At 45.9% G+C, this 20492-nt stretch overlaps 1 protein-coding gene across 3 annotated transcripts in view; it reads left to right on the forward strand.

The window, feature by feature from the left end:
• The window catches only part of LOC126236510 (esterase E4-like), a 90977-nt gene that overhangs the window by 51325 nt on the left and 19160 nt on the right, over positions 1-20492 (forward strand). For 2 of the 3 annotated variants that reach the window (XM_049945875.1, XM_049945872.1), the window contains exons 6-7: positions 2292-2460; positions 17453-17622. In XM_049945875.1, the coding sequence (XP_049801832.1) occupies positions 2292-2460; positions 17453-17622 (339 nt within the window). The remainder of the gene's footprint in view (positions 1-2291; positions 2461-17452; positions 17623-20492) is intronic. The other variant, XM_049945874.1, reaches the window with a different exon arrangement.

Consider the following 20492-nt stretch of genomic DNA (forward strand, 5'->3'; position numbering starts at 1 on the left):
CAGCGTTCAGTCTGGAGCATAGTCCCCCTTGTAAAATTCCTCCACGATTCCCTATTATGTGCTAACATTGGTGCCTCTTCTGATGTTAAGCCTATTATTTCAAAATCATTCTTAACCGAATCCAGATACCTTCTCCTTCGTCTACCCCGACTCCTCCTACCCTCTACTGCTGAACCCATGAGTCTCTTGGGTAATCTTGCTTCTCCCCCACCATCTAAGCCTGTTCGCCCAGACTGATACATTATAAATGTATCAGTTCTTCTTTGATTTCCTCATTGTGGGCACCCTCCTGCCATTGTTCCCATCTACTAGTACTTGAAATCATCCTAGCTGCTTTCACAGCCGTAACCTCAACCTTATTGATAAGGTAACCTGAATCCACCCAGCTTTCGCTCCCATACAACAAAGTTGGTCAAATGATTGAACGGTGCACAGATAACTTATTCTTGGTACTGACTTCCTTACGAAATTTCAATCACCAGATTTTTCCTCCAAATGCGAAAATATTTTGCTGATTCCAACTTCCATAGGAAGAAACGATCATCATAACAAAATTAGGGAAAACAGAGCTCGCACGGAAAGACACAGGGATTCGTTTTTTCCGCTTGCGTTCGAGAGTGGAATAATAGAGAATTATTGTGAAGGTGGTTTGATGAGCCCTTTGTCAGGCATTCCCGTGTGATTCTCAGAATATCCGTCTACGTGTAGATGCAGACCTAGACGTAAGTCCTATCTGGGAGGGACCGAAGGTGCGTACCACGGCACTGTAAATCAAAGTCGCTTCAAAACCCGACACGAATGGCTGCAGGCTGTGATTGAAGGTCCATCCCAAACCTGTTAGAACATCGCGACAGGAACGACATGCTGAACATTGGAGTCGGTCACCTCGCAAGAGGCCATTGCTCACACAGGCGCGTAAAGACAACAGAAAAGTTCATCGGGCTGGAAGAGTACGTGACTGGTTTCCTGAACACGGCCCCACGCTATTACGTCTCTATTGGTACGCAAAACCAAGTGACTTGCACCTCCAAGGAAATCTTTGGAATCTCTGGGAACAGTGAGTAAAATGCCGACATCAGCAGCCATACAGTTTGGTGGAATCATGTCAAGGAATACTCAGCGAGCTTAACCTAGATGCGACGTAACTGCACAACCATGTGGTATCACTTCCTAACTTTCAGATTATAATAAGCAAAAAAAAAAATCGGTGTGAAGTATTCTATTAGATGTAGATAGTGTGCTTGCAGTCGATCCTGGAAGATAAAAAGTCCAGGGGCGGAATTACGCAGTACTAACGGGTTCTTGTAAAGGTTTCTCTACGGGTAACTAACTTTTTGTCCGTTGAGCTTATAACCTACGAAAATCCAGACCAATTAAACGAAACTTCGTGTAGAACAATTAATATTTCTTGACATACACATCCGATTGATTAACCACTTCAGCCACTTTCAGCATGTTCACTACCTCCTTAATAACTTATTACAATTTTTTTTCCCTCTGTATTACAAATTAATATTCTTCCTCTCTTTTTCCCCTGCTTCCCTGTCATCTAGATTAGTTTCACATTTAATGTTTCTAAAAATCCTGATTGCATCAACTAAACTCGAGCGCTCAAATCCAAAACTTTTGATTTCTGCTCTCCAATGCTCAACGAATGTGTTTCTGTTAAAGAACATGGCTCCAGTGCGAGTGGTAGGCTTACGACATGCCGATAGCGATATCACAATAGATTTAATGCGGTAAACAAAATGAGTCATACCTTCATTGTGAGATTTTCCGTCGACAGAAAATAAGATAAACATTTCACCCGCACGCATCTGCGAACTAAGAGTTCTACCTACTTTTATTTTTGGAAAGCAATCGAATCACCCAGAATTCATATTAGTACATACCCAAATGCATAGTTCCAGAGAATATAATTACTGTTGCTGACATTGATTTGTCTAGACATACAGGTGCACGGCTTCATGGGGTTTATCATGTGACATTCTGGTCTGAATAACAAAGAAAGCATTTGCAGCGCCCATTACGTCTATACAGTCCTTGAAAATGTAGCTGTCGTTCTGAATGCTTTGAACAGTAATTAGAAAATAAACACTGTGACTGAAGGTCAAAACTTATGTACAAAATATCTCTAACCAACAAGTTACTATTATAAAATCGCTTATACTGAAAGGGACGACTGGTCTAAAGTGATTTTATCATGTAGCGGAAAGTGTCCGTTAAGTTAAATCGAAACATACTTATTGTGAGAGCCACAGCGCCGCACTAAAAACAACGTGGGTTCGCAGGACAAGACGTTGCAAGAAATATTCCCTTTCCGGCCGACGCTGGAGCCGGCGGGCGCTGAAGGCACACTGATAACCGAAGACCCGGCAGACATCATAAGCAGCGGCAAGTTCACCCCCGTGCCCATCATATTCGGTGTCACGTCGCAGGAAGGCTTACTCTACGCCGGCGGTAAGTAACGCTTTTAAGATGTTAATAGTACTGTGCGCATACTTCACGCAATTGGGACAAAGGACTAGTTCACCATATTCATATGTCTGTCCATATCATTAATGCACGAACTATATTAACACTGTAGAGCTACATTAGCATTGTCACTTACTACATACATGCGTAAACTGATAAGCCAAAACATTACGACCACTGCCACTGCGATGTTGGATGCCGTGTGGTGGTGTTTCGGGGGGCACGTGACGCGGTAAGAAAAGTGTGTTAGCAAAGCAGACACAAATGGGGTTCACCCTAGAGAAGATACGGACTGTGAAGGGAAAATCCACTGAGGCAAAGGCCAGATTATTATTGCGCAAAGCCTGTGAACGAGTATCTCGAAGGCGGCGGAGCTGGTAGTGTTCAGATTCTACTGCGGTGAACATCTTCGGAAAGAGGTAGGAGGACAGTGAAAGTACTACTAGACGCTAAATGGTAGGACATCTACGGTCCTTCAGAGAATCTGTGGTTCGCAGGCTTGTCTGCTCTGTAAAGTACGGCAGATGGTGGTGGCAATCTGCCGAAGGAGCATAATGCTGGTACACGCACAAGTATTCGGAGCACACCTTTCATGGAAAATTATTGAACATGAAACTGCGCAGCAGACTATCCATACGTGCTCAAAGGGTGACTGACCCAACGACATCGTCAGTTACCATTGCAGTGGGCACGGCACTATGGGGATTCGACCGTTTATCAATGGAAACATGTCGGCTTTTCGGATTATTTATCTTTTTGCTATACTAGGTCCATGGTTGTAAGAGGGAAGGAGCAGAAGAAAAGGTTACAGGAGAATATGTGCTTGGGACAAGGAGTGAGAGAGGAGAAAGACTAATAGAGTTCCGTAAGAAGTTTCAGCTACTAATAACGAATACTCTGTTCAAGACTCACAAGAGGAGAAGGTATACTTGGAAAGGGCTGGTTGATACAGAATGATTTCAGTTAGTTTACATCATGGTCAGACAGAGATTCCGAAATCAGATACTGGATTCTAAGGTGTACCAAAGAGCAGATATAGGCTCTGATCACAATAGCGTGGTGATGAAGAGTAGGCTGAAGTTTAGACATTAGTCAGGAAGAATCAATACGCAAAGAAGTGGGATACTGAAGTACTCAGGAATGAAGAGATACCGTTGAAGTTCTCCAAGGTTATAGATACAGCAAAAGGAATAGCTCAGCAGGCAGTATAGTTGAAGAGGAATGGACATCTTTAAAAAGGGCCATCACAGAACTAGGGAAGGAAAACATAAGTACAAAGAAGGTAACTGCGAAGAAATCATCGCTAACAGAAGAAATACTTCAATTGATCAATAGAAAAAAAGTACAAAAATGTTCCGGGAAACTCAGGAATGCAGAAATAAAAGTCGCTGAGGAATGAAATAAATCGGAAGTGCAGGGAAGCTAAGACGAAATGGCTGCAGGGAAAATGTGAAGACGTCAAAAAAGAAATGATTGTCGGAAGAACAGTCTCAGAGGAAAGTCAAAACAACCATCGGTTATATTAAAAGAAAGGGTGATAACATTAAGAGTGCAACCGGAATTCAACTGTTAAACGCAGAAGAGTAAGCGGATAGGTGGAAAGATTACATTGAAAACCTCTGAGGGGAACTTTCGTCTGATGTGTCAGAGGAAGAAACATGTGTCGATTTAGAAAAGGTAGGGGATCCAGTTTTAGAATTAGAATTTAAAAGAGCTTTGGAGGACTTACGATCAAATAAGGCAGAAGGGACAGATAACATTCCATCAGAATTTCTAAAATGATTTGGGGAAGGGGCAACAAAACGACTATTCACGTTGGTGTGTAGAATGTATGAGTCTGGCGACATACCATGTGACTTTCGGCAAAGCATCATCAATACAATTACGAAGACGGCTAGAGCTGACAAGTGCGAGAATTACCGCACAATCAGCTTAACGGCTCATGCATCCAAGTAGCTTACAAAAATAACATACAGAAGAATGGAAAAGAAAATTGAGGATGCGCTAAATGACGATCAGTTTGGCTTTAGGGAAGGTAAAGGCACGAGAGAAGCAATTCTGACGTTGCGGTTAATAATGGAAGCAAGACTAAAGGAACATAAAGACACGTTTATAGGATTTGTCGACCTGGAAAAAGCGTTCGACAATGTAAAATGGTGCACGACGTTGGTAATTCTGAGAAAAATAGGGGTAAGCTATAGGGACAGACGGATCACATACAATATGTTCAACAGCCCCGAGGAAATAAGAAGAGTGGACGACCAAGAACGAAGTTCTCGTATTAAAAAGGGTTTAAGACAAGGATGTAGTCTTCAGCCCCTATGGCTCAACCTGTACATCGAGGAACCAATGATGGAAATGAAGGTTCAGGAGTGGAATTAAAATTCAATGTGAATGGATATCAATGATACGATTCGCTGTTGACATTGCTATCCTGAGTGAAAGTGAAGAATAATTACATGATCTGCTGAACGCACTGAACAGTCTAATGAGTATATAGTATGGATTGAGAGTAAATCAAAGAAAGACGAAGGTAATGAGAACTAGTAGAAATGAGTACAGCGAGAAAACGTTAGGATTGATGATCACGAAGTAGATGAAGTTAAGGAATACTACTACCTAGGTAGTAAAATAACCAATGACGGACGGAGCAAGGAGGATATCAAAAGCAGACTTGCAATGGCAAAAAGACATTCTACTTGTATCAAATATCGGCCTTCATTTGAGGAAGAAATTTCTGAGAATGTACATCTGGAGTACAGAGTAGTATGGTAGTGAAACATGGACTACAAAAAACCGGAGCAGAAGAGAATCGAAGCATTTGAGATGTGTTACAGACGAATGACGAAAATTAGGTGGACTGAAAAGATAAGGAATTGAGCAGATTCTCCGCAGAATCTGAGAGGAAAGGAACACGCGGAAAACACTGATGAGGAAAAGGGACAGGATGATAGGACATATGTTAAGACATGAGGGAATGACTTCCATGGTAGTAGAGGGAGCTGTAGAGGGCAAAAGATGTGGAGGAAGACAGAAATTGGAATACATCCAACAAATAATTGAGGACGAAGGTTGCAAGTGCTACACTGGGATGAAGAGGTTAGCACAGGATAGGAATTCGTGGCCGGCCACATCAAACCCTTCAGAAGACTGATGAAAAAAGAAACAACAAAAAAACGTCGATGGTCGTCCCCACAAACACCGTCATTGTGGAGAACGGCAACTCGAACGATACGTGCATCGCGCCACGGACGCAGGCTGGTCTCGGCAGCATAATGTTTTGGGAAACATACTCCTGCGCTTGCATGGGACCTGTGGTATTAATCGAAGACGCGCTGACAGTTGTCAACTACCCGAATCCCTTAATGCTTCATGTTTTCCCCGACGGCGTTGTCATCTTTCAGCAGTGTAAATGTCCGTGTCTCGTAGCCACAGACGTGATGCAGAGCATTTCAGTAAGCTCATGTTGATGGCTTGGCAATCAAATTCGGGTGATGTAAATCCTGTGAAACCCATCTGGTTCGCTATCGAGCGCTATCACAGTGTTCGCAAATAAGCGGCCCGTTATTAACGCGAATTACATGACATTTGCGTAGACATCTAATGCCACAAACCTCCACAAACGCCGGCCGGAGTGGCCGAGCGGTTCTAGGAGCTACAGTCTGGAACCACGCGATCGCTACGGTCGCAGGTTCGAATCCTGCCTCAGGCATGGATGTGTGTTATGTCCTTAGGTTACTTAGGTTTAAGTACTAAGTTCTAGGAGACTGATGACCTTCGAAGTTAAGTCCCATAGTGCTCAGAGCCATTTGAACCATTTTTGAACCTCCACAAACCTACCAAGAAACTATCGGATATGTGATATGCAGAATCAGTGATGTATTTCGTCCCAAAGACGGATAAACAACCTATTAAGCGGGTGGTCACAATGTTTTGGCTCATGTGTGTACATACGTAAGTCACATAGCTTTTGTTGTCCATTTTGAAGTATGAACATGGGCTGTCAGAAACCTGTTTGGTAAAAGTTACACGACTAATAGTTCGAGACGGGTATTACGCAGTATGTACAGGAAACAAGAGAAAATAATACAATAGATGACCAAAAGAGAAGACCACGGATTAAAAAGGGCGTAAGAGGGTGTCAATTTTTGTCGAAAAGAAACAATGAGTAAAACACCAAAAGTAGAAGTAAAATCCAGGTGAAAGGGTAGAAATGACAAGATTCACTGATGATATTGCTGTCCTGGGTGAAAGTCAGGCAGAATTAAAGAATCTCTTCAAGGGAATTAACGGTATCTTGAGCATCAGACATGAGAAAGGCAACAACCCAAAAATCAGAATTTAGTAGACTAACTTGTTTTTGCCACCTTCGAACCAAACTAACGTATTTCAGGTGAAATACGCAGGACGTAACAAGCAGATTAACCAAGGCGTAGACCATTCTTCGCCAAAAGAATTAATTAGTATGAAGCATAGGCTTTAAATGGAGGAAGAAATGAAAGGTTATTTTTTACCGTGCTCTCAACGAATATGTGATTGTAGACAGAGCCAAGCTTAAATTACAATAATGTAAGAACAGGCAATCGGTCGTATCCTACCCAACGTAACCATTCCTGTATTTGCCATAACCCATTTGGGGCAATGACAATTTTCATCTGGATAGACCGGGATATGAACCGCCTTCTTCCCAAATGCATGTGTTGTATGCTGACTACTTTCCAGTTCACCTGGTTTGACCCCCCAGGGGGTCCACAACTCTTTTGTGGATACGTGCGTGGCGAGCACGGGGCCCCGAGCCATTGCAGCCTTCTTTCTCTCCCGGGCTGCATTTCCTTTCCCTTCCCCTCCTTTCCCCTCCATCCTCCTGTCCCCTCGCCCTCTCCTCTCCCTCTATTGGTGTTCTTGCTTATGTTGGCCCCCGCTATCCTCCTGGTTCTGTTGGTTTTACACTCTGGCTTTGTTGCGTAATCATCTCCTCCTTTTGGCATTCCTTGGTCCCCCTCTGGGGTTTTACCTCCATTACAAAATTTCTCCTCCGTAGTGTGAGCCATTTGGGGAAGAGCACCTTACCTAGTGTCTCCGACGTGCGCCCTCCTAGTACATTCCACCTTTTCTTTCCCGTCGTTGTCTGATGCTAGGGTGCATAGCCAGCATGGTAGCCAGCCCGTGTGGTGGGGTCGCTATGTACCCTTTTGGTTGAGCCCCTGAACACACAGGGATCACACCTCTGATACCTGAGCTGTGACCACCTCATGCATGCCGTGTAGTGGTTGCTCGTCATCCTGGAGCATCGGAACTCGGGGCAATGGCCGCCGTGCCAGACGGCCCTTGCTGTGGCTGGGTGGCGCCTGTGAGGAGAGCCCCTGATCGGAGTGGGTGGTATCAGGGCGGACGCTATGCAGATGAAACGCATACGGGTCCAAAACTCTGGCCGTTCTTCTGCGGCCGTCTCTCTGCGTAGAACTGATTCCTCAAGTGCTGCTTCTCTTGCCCCTTCGGCCTTCCCTTCCATGGCTACCCCCTGGGAAGAGGGTCAGGCCCGTCGTCTAGGCGCAAAACCTTTCCCCCGTTATCTAGTTTGCACTAGGACTGATGGAGATACTTTCACCAGTGTCAAACCTTTATTCTTTGTGGAACACATTGAAGACAAGTTTCGCGAAGTGGACTCCCTGAGCAAGATGCGGTCGGGTTCGTTGCTGATAAAAACTGCTTCAGCTGCCCAAACTGCGGCCCTTCGTGCCTGTACCCATCTTTGCACAATTCCTGTGTCCATTACCCCTCACCAGTCTCTAAATATGGTACAAGGTGTGATTTTTCACAGGGACCTCATCCTTCAAACTGATGAGGAACTTGGGGACAATCTCGGACGGCGGGGTGTTCACTTTGTTCGGCGTGTTCAGAAGGGTCCTAAATATAATCGTATTGATACTGGTGCCTTTATCCTGGCCTTTGAAGGGGATACCCTTCCTGAGAAAGTTAAGATTATGGTCTATCGCTGTGATGTGAAGCCGTACATCCCACCTCCTATGAGGTGTTTTAAGTGCTTGCGTTTTGGCCACATGTCTTCTCGCTGTTCCCAGGACCCTCTCTGTGGTGACTGGACGTCCACTCCATGAGGAGTCCCTGTGTTCCCCCTCCTGTATGTGTAAATTGTCATGGTAGTCATTCTCCACGTTCACCAGATTTCCCAGTATATAAGAAAGAAAAAAAGATGCAGGAGTATAAGTCCCTCGATAGTTTAAGCTACACAGAGGCCCGTAAGAAATATGCACGACTGCACCCTGTGTCCATGACATCTAGTTACGCCTTGGTTACATCTTCACCCCTTCCTCCCCCTTCCTTACCTCCATCACGGACCACTCTCCTCCCCCCCTCCCCTGCGGCTCCCACACCTTCTCCTATGGGCGCTGCTCCCCCTCCCCAGCCGGAGAAGTGTCCCACTCCTTCGGCGTCTGCCGGTCAAGGGCGCCTCTCCCGGGATGCCCCTTCCCGGCACCTTCCAGGTCAACGGTCTGCTGCCGCGCGGCGCCCGCGAGAGCCGCGGTCTGTCGGCCCCCAGGTCGCCCGGTCTCTTTCTGTTCCTGTTCCTCATCTTGCTGCAGCTGGCTCCTTTATGCCACACAGCCCTCCTCGATCTCAGCCTGAAAGGAAGAAGAAACGTAAGTCCCGGGACAAAGAGCCTCTGGTGTCGCCGGAGGTCCCTTCCCAGACTTCACAACCGGATTCTGACCCGTCGTTCATGGATGTCGCCCCCCTCCTTGTCGGTGACGGGTGGGGACCCGGCGGTATGACTGGATTTAGCGTGTTCAGCCCTCATTTAAACCATCGTTCTGTGGTTCTCCAATGGAATTGTAATGGATACTTTCGTCACCTTCCGGAATTGAAATCCCTTCTTTCGTCTTACTCTGCAGCTTGTGTGGTTCTCCAGGAATCTCACTTTACTGATGCTCACTCACCGACCCTCCGTGGGTTCCGTGTTTTCTGTCGAAATCGGGTCGGACCCTTGCGGGCTTCTGGTGGCGTTTGTACGTTGGTCCTTACAGACATACCTAGCACGTAGATTCCTCTCCAAACTACATTGGAAGCAGTTGCTGTTAGGGTCCACTTACTCTGCAGTCACAGTATGCAATCTTTATCTCCCTCCTGACAGGACTCTTACACCTGCTGCCTTAACCACCCTTCTTCAGCAACTTCCTCCTCCCTTCCTCCTCCTTGGGGATTTTAATGCTCATCATCCTTTTTGGGGCAGTGCCTTTCCATCTAGACGAGGTCTTCTTATAGACCAATTTATTGCAGACCACGACCTGTGCCTTCTTAATGATGGCTCCCCTACTCATTTCAGTGCCGGTCATGGTACCTTTTCAGCCATTGATCTTCCTCTTTCTTCTCCCTCTCTCCTCCCTTCATTACACTGGTCGCCACACGACGACCTTTGTGATAGTGACCATTTCCCGTTGATTATCACGCTCCCTTCCCGCTCCCAGATGGACAGGTTACCTCGTTGGTCTTTCCACCGCGCCAATTGGCCTCTATACACTGCACAGGTTAGTTTTCTCCCTCTTTGTTGGGTTGTATTGATGACGTCCTACGTGACGTGTCTGACGCGATTGTTCGCGCTGCTAACCTTGCTGTCCCGCGCTCACCTGGACTATTTCGTCGCCGGCACGTCCCGTGGTGGAGTACGGCCATTGCCATTGCCATCCGTGATCGCCGTCGAGCTTTGCAACACTTTAAGAGGCACCCATCCGTAGCCAGCCTGACTACCTTTAAACGCCTTCGCGCTAAAGCCCGTTATTTAATCAAACAGAACAAGCGGATATGTTGGGAACGATTCGTTTCTTCCCTTGGTTCCACTGTCCCTCTGTCACGGGTATGGGCTACACTTCGCTCTCTCCAAGGTTGCCATCGGCAGTCCACCCTCCCAGGCCTTCACCTCCCAGATGTCATTTGTACGGACCCATTAGTTCTTGCAGAACATCTTGCGACCCATTTTGCAGTGGCATCAGCGTCAGCCTCCTATCCAGCTGCTTTCCTTCATCAAAAACAGCAGGCTGAAGCGCTCACCTTATGATTCACCACTTGTGAGTCAGAATCTTACAACGAACCTTTTACTGAATGGGAATTTCTTTCTGCTCTATCTTCTTCTCATGATACGGCCCATGGCCCAGATTCCATTCATAACCAACTGCTTCAACATCTCAGTGCTCCACAACGGCAACATCTTCTTCAGGTGTTTAACCGTATCGGGCTCCAGGGTGACTTCCCTTCTCAGTGGAGGGACAGCATTGTGGTTCCTGTCCTTAAGCCTGGTAAGGACCTCCTATCTGTTGACAGCTATCGGCCAATTAGTTTGACCAATGTTTGTAAGTTACTTGAATGGATGGAAGCCTGTCGGCTCACTTGGGTCCTCGAATCTCGGGATCTATTGTCCCCTTACCAGTGTGGCTTTCGAGAGGGACAATCGATCATTTACTTCGCTTGGAATCCGCAGTTCAGCAGGCTTTTTCCCAGCGCCGCCATTTGGTTGCTGTGTCTTTTGACCTTCGCAAGGCCTATGACACGGCCTGGCGCCATCACATCTTACTAACCCTTCATCAGTGGGGTCTTCGGGGTCCACTCCAGATTTTTATCCGCCAGTTCCTGATCCATCGGTCATTCAGTGTTCGAGTTGGTACTGCTTTTAGTTCTCCACGGACCCAGGAGACGGGCCTCCTACAGGGTTCTGTCTTGAGTGTCCTTTTCCTCATTGCTATCGATGGACTTGTGGCCTCTGTCGGTCCCTTGGTCGCCCCTGCCCTGTATGTGGATGATTTCTGCATTTGGGTTAGTTCCTCCTCGATGGCATCTGCAGAACGGCAGCTCCAGGTGGCTATATGGCGTGCCTCTGCATGGACCCTCACACGGGTTTCAATTCTCTCCTTTAAAATCGCGGGTGGTCCACTTCTGTCGCCGTACTACGATCCACCCTGATCCAGAGCTCTATCTCGCTGCACAACGATTGCCTGTGGTTCCACAGTTTCGTTTCCTGGGTCTTCTTTTCGACAACAAGCTCACTTGGCTGCCGCATATCAGATTCCTGAAGGTAGGTAGTTTCCGTAAACTCAATGTCCTTCGCTTCCTTGCCCACTCCTCTTGGGGTGCGGACCGTTCCCTCCTCAGTCTTTATCGTGCTCTAGTTCTGTCTCGTTTGGACTATGGTTGTCAAGTTTATGGTTCAGCTGCTCCTTCCACACTGCACGTGCTGGATCCAGTCCACCATCGTGGTATCCGTTTGGCCACCGGTGCCTTCCCTACTAGCCCTGTTGATAGTCTCCTGGTTGAAGCTGGGATCCCCCCTCCCCCCTTTCTGTTCGGCGGTCCCAGCCTCTGGTGTCTTATGCCCTCACTATCCGTTCTTCTCCCACTCATCCTTCCTATTCTATCCTGTTCCCAGACCATGGACGTCGCCAACCCGACTCCCGCCCTCTGGCGGGTTTACCGGTTGGGCTGCGCCTTGAGTCTCTTTACCGTGATTTTCAGCTTCCTTCTTTGTCCTGTATTCCTCGCTCCCTCCCCTCCACCCCTCCTTGGTTAGTTCCTCGGCCTCGAATTCGGATGGATCTCCGCCGCGGTCCGAAAGATTCCATCCCCCCGGTGGTGTTCCTTTTTCCGCCAAATTTTATGGGAGTTTCGGGATGCTGTTGTTTTTTACACTGATGGCTCTAAATCTTCTGATCATGTTGGGTATGCCTTCACGTTCTCTGTTGGAACGGAAAATCATCTGCTGCCACCTACATGTGGGGTGTTTACTGCGGAATTGATGGCAATTTCCCGGGCCCTTACCTTTATTAAACAATCCCCACACAACCGCGTTTTGTTATGTACGGACTCGATGACTGGCCTTCTTGCTATTGACCGGTGTTTTGCGCGCCATCCCTTAGTCTCTGCCATCCATGACCATCTCGCTGATATTCACCGTGCTGCTTGTTCCATTGACTTCCTATGGGTCCTTGGCCATGTGGGTATCCTGGGTAACGAACTCGCTGATCGTTTGGCTGGGGGAGCAGTTACTTACCCCCGTTTTCTGTAACCCCTCCTGCAGCGGATTTACGGCTTCACATCAAATCCCACTTCGCACAGTCATGGGCCAATTCTTGGGAGGCTACTCCACTGTCTAATAAACTTCGTGCAATTAAGGTGACACTAGGCCCATGGCGTTCTTCCTTTCGCCTCTCCCGAAAGGACTCGACCACACTGTGTCGTCTCCGCATTGGCCATACCAGGCTGACCCATGGTTTTCTTTTGCGTGATGAGCCACCCCCGCTATGTGGTTGTGGAGCCTTCCAGTCAGTGGCCCACATTTTGGTTGAATGCCCCCCTTCTTTTGGCTCTGCGTGCTAAGTACAGACTCCCCCACACTTTACCTTTGATGTTGGCTGACGATTCCCGGATGGTCTCTCTGGTTCTCGGTTTCCTCCGGGAGAGTGGTTTTTATTCTCAGTTTTAAGGTTTTTAATCTCTCTCTGGTGTTGGGGCAGGGCGGTGAGTGTTTGGGTGTCTCCCACTGTAGGCAGTGTTCAGAGATTCCCGATTCACCTCCCTGACCGGAATCCTCTTTTCTTCCCCTTTTACTCTGTCTTTACCCTTTTAAGGCTTGGTTAGTCTTTCTGTTCCCATACGTACTTTCTGCATTATAGCAGTTGTACCTTTTAAGTCACAGGTGGTCTTGCCTACGCTGCTTCAGCATAGTGTTGGGTTCGTTCTCTTGCCGACTTCCCTCATTTGTTTTTTACCAATGACAACGTGACTGCCCTTTTACGTTTTTCCCTTTTTCCGTTTTATTGTTCTGACTTTTCTGAGATGTCCCGTTAGCAGAATGGAGTATATTTGAAACAAGGGGCTGATGACCTTGCTGTTTGGTCCCTTAAACCTCAACCAACCAACCAACCAACCAACCAACCTGGTTTGAGTAAGAAATTGTATGGAAGTGAATCAAGAAATGTGAAAAGCGAATATGAGGAAAATGGAAACATTTGATATGTAAAGTTCCATAAATACACTAAAATTAAGCGAAATGGTAAGATAAGGAAAGAGCAGCGTATCTGTAGGTCTGGCGAGGAGAGAGATAAATGGAAAACAATTTCAGGAACGAGGTGATAAGGCATGTACGAAGACATCGGCGGATAACTTTCATTGTACAGTGGAGCAATAGAGGATAAGAATTGTGCAGTGTTTAAAGTTTATTTACAATCTGAACAGAAACTGGGCTGTAATTATGAGTCGAAGAACATGGAAAGGAATTTGTATTTGAGGAGGTAGTAGTATAGCATTTTAGCCTATTTCATTGCTATTTGATCTATACATTGAGCAAGCTGTAAGGGAAACTAAGGAGGATTCTGAAAGGGAATTAATGTTCAGGAATAAGAAATAAAGACTTAGAATCTGGCTGATGACAATGTAATTGCATCAGAGACGGCAAGGGGCTTATAAAAGCAGTTCATCAGAACGACTAATGTCTCGAAAAGAGACTGTAAGATGAACGTCAACAAAATTAATATAAGAAGGGTAACTGAATGTAGTTGAATTAAAACAGATGATGCTGAGGGAATTAGATCAGAAAATGACGCACTGCAAGTAGAGATTAGTTTTGCTAATTGGGCGGCAAAATGTCAGGTGTCAAAATTAGCCACTGAACGCGAGCAGCTAGAAAAGCATTTCTATAAAAGAGAAATTTGTTAACATCGAATATAAATTTAATTCTTAGAAATTCACTTCTGAAGATTTAAGTCTGGAACGTAGTCGATAAACACTTCAGACGAGAAGAGAACAGAAGTTTTTGAAATATGCTGCCACAGAATAATTCTGAAGCGTGCGTGCGTGCGTGCTTTTTTTGGGCTCAGTCATTCCTTTCTTTTCGTTATGTCGGCACAAAGGCACCATTCCTCGTCACCAGTGACAATACAGGACAGGAATGGTCGGTATTGTTCATGAGCCAAGTGAGGACGAGCAAGTAGAGATGCACATATGGCCACCCTCTGATTTGTATGATTTTGGCCTAAGAGCTTGCCGTACCCATACACCTTCCCCATTGCATGCAAATGTGGCACGATGGTGGAATAATCACATTTCATAGCACTTGCTAGTTCTCGAGCGCACTGACATGGATCATTGTTGGTTATTGCTTTTAATCGATGTTCATCAAATCCCGCAGACATTCCTGAACGTGGAGAGTCGCTATAGTGAAAACGATCCCTCTTAAAGCGAGAAAGCCATTTTCATACCATTCTCTGTCCAGTGTCATTAACCTCATACAGGGTGCAAAGGTTTCTGGCTGCCACCACTGCTGTCGCCTCTCTGTTCAAAAATGGCTCTGAGCACAATGGGACTCAACTGCTGTGGTCATTAGTACCCTAGAACTTAGAACTACTTAAACCTAACTAACCTAAGGACATCACACACACCCATGCCCGAGGCAGGATTCGAACCTGCGACCGTAGCAGCAGCGCGGCTCCGGACTGGAGCGCCTAGAACCGCACGGCCACCACGGCCGGCGCCTCTCTGTTGAACACAAACAGAAGAATATGTGGGAAATTTTCAGATTTCTCCACTTGGCATTCCATTTTCTAGCGTAGACAGCTGCACTCAAGATTTCCAAATGACAATATGTAAACTCGAATAGTAACCGTACGCGCCAACTTTTGTAAAGAGTCTCTCCATTACACTGAAAACAATATAGTAAACTTAACGTCTTTGCATTGTGTAAGCACTCGGATATCGATAGTAACTATCTGAGGGCGAAACATGGGAGCGCTATTCTAAGCATTGTTGTGAGACAAGGCGTGTCTGCCATAGTGGAAGTAGTAGCGTCGGTCGAGAGCTCGGAGATAGAAAATGTCACGCTGCCCTCACGTCGGTGATGGCAGATCTTACCACACTCAAGGCCTGATATCATTTATATATCCAGGAGCGATATAGATGGCTTTGCTAGGCTTGAAGATTGAATTCAAGGTAAAATTTGCAGCCATAGCGTAAAGCGCAATTGCAGGGTTAGGCTCGTGATTGTTAGTCCCAGTACGTAATAATCCAGTGTTTTGCTTGTCAGATAAAGAAGCCGCCTTATCCTCCGAATAATAATAATTATTTTCCACGTCTAATTAATAAATACGCTGTGATTGTTTCATGTTAACGTAACTTTGAAATTGAAATAATCTGTTAATCTGGCACTGTCATTATTGTTACCTATGTCATTATTATTATTGTCTATTATTGGTTTCTGAAGTTTTAAGTAGACATAATTAAAGAAATCCCTTCTCACAAGTTATTTAGTAGTTAACAGGACCCCAGCAGCTCCTTTTTATTAAATTCATTCGTAGTAACAGTAAGCTTTAGCCGCTGCTGCTGCATGCTGGTGCGAATTGCAGTAAATCACAATGAAAAAGGCAGTCATCTGAAGAGGTGAGTGCAAAACTCAAGGGCCAAAACAGAGACACTGAGACACCACAAACGTCATGTACTCCAATCGAGAACATTCTGTTGCATAAGTCAGACTCCGTATCACTTGTAAATTCTTATTCAAATACGCAGTCACATAAGTTATCCAAACGTTGGTTTGAAATTGCTCATGTAACTATTTGTTGAGGGCTTATAGGACAATCAAACTGATACTGACTGACACACACAACACGCACACAGTGTTATGCAGCTAGGTTCTGTTTACTGATAGCTCAGGTTCCATATAGAGTTTATTTTCACAGACGAACATAGGCATATTTGTTGTAGCTACGTTACATATTGGTTGCATATACGCTACGCCTAACAGTATTTGCGCCGGCGTTGTCTTTGCAATTACTTCAGCAGTTATCAGCAGTGCGCAGTAGACAGGGAGTGCCTACATAGGCACTGCGCTTTTCCAACTCGTTGTTAATGATTTTCCTTTGTTGCAATTACCAATTACAATGTTTTCAAAACTAAACTTCATGGTTCTTCCGTTAACCGTTTATTGTTTATTTACATAACTTTTCAATGTGCGCGCTTGTATGTTGGTAGCTCTGGTGATCCGCACTTTTATACAATTGTTACCTTACTAAAAACTATCTCTGTGCCTGATGACATTAGGATATGATGACCGTTGACATTTGTGTACTCCTTAGAGTACTTACACTTAAAAAAGTTATCTAAACGTGTAAAATCAAATTTGTATATTTTATTAGTTTTTTGCTCCTTTATTTAAAGTTACATTTTCTCCAGTTCGTATATTAACGCAGCGTACACTTCAGTAGCACTACATGTGACGCTTGCAGTATCTAGTTATGTGGAAAAGGGAGACTTGTCACAACGTTCGCTGGGGTCATGAATTTTCGGTGTCTCATGTGCCAGTTCTGTCGCAGATTGTAACGGCTGGTAAACGGCGCCGTGCTTTTATTGCATTTTATGGAAGTGGGGACCTAGAAACGACGGAAGGGCTTTGTTCCCGCCGTAGCCCACAAAGGTACACAACCCCACAATAGGGTACAGCAGTCCACTCACACCACCGCCGCCCCACGCCGAACCCATGGTCAATGTGCTGTTCGGAATTCGGTCCCCCAGTGGACCGCTCCCCCCCCCCCCCCCCCCCCACCACCACCACCACCGTCGCCGCCGGGAATGTCCCTCACCAGACAAGTGGAACCCTCAATGTTTGCGTGGTTGAGTAATTACGGTGTACACGTACGTGGAGAAAGTGTTTCCGCAGCAATCGCAGACAGAGCGCAACTGAGGCGTAATAAAGGGAACCAGCCCGCATTCGCCGAGGCAGATGGAAAACCACCTTAAAAACCATCCACAGACTGGCCGGCACACCGGACCTCCACACTAATCCATTTGGCGGATTCGTGCCGGGGACCGGCACGCCTTCCCGCCCGGAAAGCAGTGCGTTAGACCGCACGGCTAACCGGGCGGGTTGACGCCATGCTTACTCATTTACAGTGACGATACGATCAAACATCTGAACTTCCGGCAGTGCTGGGCAAGAAGGACGCGTGGCGCGACCTGGACGCCAACTTCGAGCTGATGGTTCCTCCCACGGCAGCGGCGACACCGGACGAGAGGCGGGCGGCCGCGCAGGAAATCCGCCGCTTCTACTTGGGAGACCGGCCGCTGGGCGACGACACGTTCTTGCAGTACGCGCAGGTACGTGCAGAGGTGGCAATGCGGTTCTTAGACGGTTGCCACGACAATCATGTTTGCGTGGTAGTCTTCAGTCCGAAGGCTCTATTGTTGTAGCCGTCCAAGCTCTCCTATGCAAGACTCTTCATCTCGGAATAACTGCGGCAACTTACATCCTTCTGAATCCGTTTAGTTATCTTTGTCTCCATCTATGGCTTTTACCTCACATTTCCCTCCAATGCTAAATTTGTGATCACGTGTCCTATCAACCGATCCCTTCTCCTAGTCAGGTTGTGCCACAAATTTCTTTGCCTCAGTCCTGTTCAGTAACTTCTCATTATTTATGCCATGTGCCGATGTAATTTTCAGCATTCTCCTGTGGGACTAAATTTCAAACGCCCCTAGTATCTTGTTGGCTGAACTGCTCGTCATCAATGTCTCACTTCCATTCGTGGCTACATTCCGTAAAATACTTTCAGAAAATGCTTCCTAACACGTAAGTCTTCATTTGATGTAACAAGTCTCTCTTCTTCAGCTAAACTTTCCTTGACATTGTCAACCAACAGGTTATCTCCTATTCACTTAGGCCATCATCAGTTATTTAGCTGCTCAAACAAACTCCCTCAGCATCAACTGATTCAATTAGACTACATTCCATATCCTGGTTTTCCTTTCATTGATGTTCATCTGATATTCTCCTTCCAAAACACTGTCCATACCGTTTTACTGCTCTTCCAAGGCGTTTGCTGACAGTATTACTCTGCCATCGGTAAACCACAATTTTTTTAGTTCTTCTCCTACACAACAATTTTCTTTCTTTACTGCTTGTTCACTGTACAGATTGAATAACATCGGGATAAGCTACAGCCCTTCCTCACTTCCTTTTCAAATATTACCCCTCAGCTATTACAATTCTTGTCTGGTTTCTCTATATGTTGTAAATAGCCTTCCGCTTCGTGTATTTTATCCCAGCTGCCTTCAGACTTCCAAAGCGAGAATTCCAGTCAATACTGTCGAAAGTTTTCTCTAAGTCTACAAATGTCATAAACGTCGGTCTGCCGTGACTTAGCCTGCCTTCTAAGAAGTCGTGGGGTCAGTATTGCTCCAAAATCCAAAATGATCTTCCCAAAAGTCGGCTTGTAACAGTTTTCCCATTCTTCTTTAAAGAATACGTCTCAGTATTTTGCAGTCACAACAATCATCATCATGATAAAAACTGGACATACGTCTCCAAAGAAGGCGTCCTCGAATTCAAAATTAAATATATGGAATACTAAGTTTAATAGATTGGTGCAAAAAGCGTATATTGATGGTGAAAGCTGTAAGAATTTTGTACAGAAGTCGTACAAAAGTTTCGAAATGGCTCGAAAAGTAGCTAACACACGGTAGCTTGAGCAGCTAGTAGGGATCAGTGCGCATAATTGAACTAGTCCGCGGTAGGCAGTCATTGCAACCAAACAACAACCGTTTCGGAATATCCACCAGTCACAGTATAGAGGGTGACGCAAATGAACAACGAAATTTCCATCAAATACTACTGTGTTTCGACGGAAATGAATTCAGATGCCAAGCAGAGTGGCGATTATAGCAAGTCCAGCACGGTGGGACTGTTCCTGAACAAGTGTCTTTCGATGTGCACCACAAACAGCTGTCACAGGAAGTCAGGTGGCACTGACGTGGAGGCCATTCCATCCTGTGCAATAATCCAGCGCAGTGAATCTATTCCTGTAGTATTTATGAAGAAAACCAAGCACCTGTTCCTTGCGGTGTGGGCTGGCCTCATCTTGCTTGAAGCACTCTGTGCTCGATCGACACTCCCACGCTGTGTTCCAAAAAGTAGCGTAACATTCATTAGTAATGCTTTCTCGCATGGGAAAAGGGGAAATAAAGTCTGTGCTACACGCAGCAGCCTAAATAGTAAAATTCCGGAGTATACAGTGATTCAGCTTGACACGAATAAGGATTTTGAGAACCCCACAATTCATTAATTTGTGTGTTCACACCGCCATTTCGGTGCTAGCACTTCACCTGTGAATCAGATGCACCCAGCATCAAATCTTTCATTATGAAACATTGTCAGTATGTGATTAGCAAAGTCAGCTGTCTGTCGCACGGGTCGTACAAGTGTGGTATAATAGCTTTGGATAATGAGTAGAAACATGTGTCCCTGTCTCAGTAATTCTGCGTGCTGGTTTTACTGGCTCTAAACACTATTGGACTTGACATCTGAGGTCCAGTCCCCTAGACTTAGAACTACTGAAACCTAACTAAGCTAAGGACATCACACACATCCCTGCCCGAGGCAGAATTCGAACCTGCGACAGTAGCAGCAGCACGCTTCCGGACTGAAGCGCCTAGAACCGCTGGGCCACAACGTCCGGCTTGTACGTGCTGGAACGCTTCGAACCAATATCTGCTGCAGTTCTTCGTTCTGGTCTTACTAGATTTCGCTGAATAATCACAGAAACCTGGGCGACAGTTTCAGGACGAAACAATAGTTTTCCTCGGCCCAACATTTCCCTCTAAATCATCGACCGCACAGCCTGTCCGTCGGATTCTGGCGCATAGCTTGCGAATGTTTTCGCGTCATATTGTTTTGGAACATTCAGACGTGTTTGAAAACTGGCCTTTTTGCTGTAGGACTGTTTTAACCTGTGGTACTCCAGTACCAGAAAACACATTGTTCAGTGAAATATGTGATTTCAAACTCTTCCTTCGTTTCGGTAACCTCCTTCAACGTTTCAGCGGTGGACATGATTCTTCCGAGCACCGCACTTTGTGTAGGCACTACGTATTGCATTTACAACGCGATTTGTTAGCAGCTTTTCGAACAGTTTCGAAACTTCTGTATAAAATGCTCACAGCTTTCACAATAAACATACCGTTTTTTGCAC

The sequence above is a fragment of the Schistocerca nitens genome, chromosome 2 (genome assembly GCF_023898315.1).
Source record: "Schistocerca nitens isolate TAMUIC-IGC-003100 chromosome 2, iqSchNite1.1, whole genome shotgun sequence".
In the NCBI taxonomy this organism is placed as follows: domain Eukaryota; kingdom Metazoa; phylum Arthropoda; class Insecta; order Orthoptera; family Acrididae; genus Schistocerca; species Schistocerca nitens.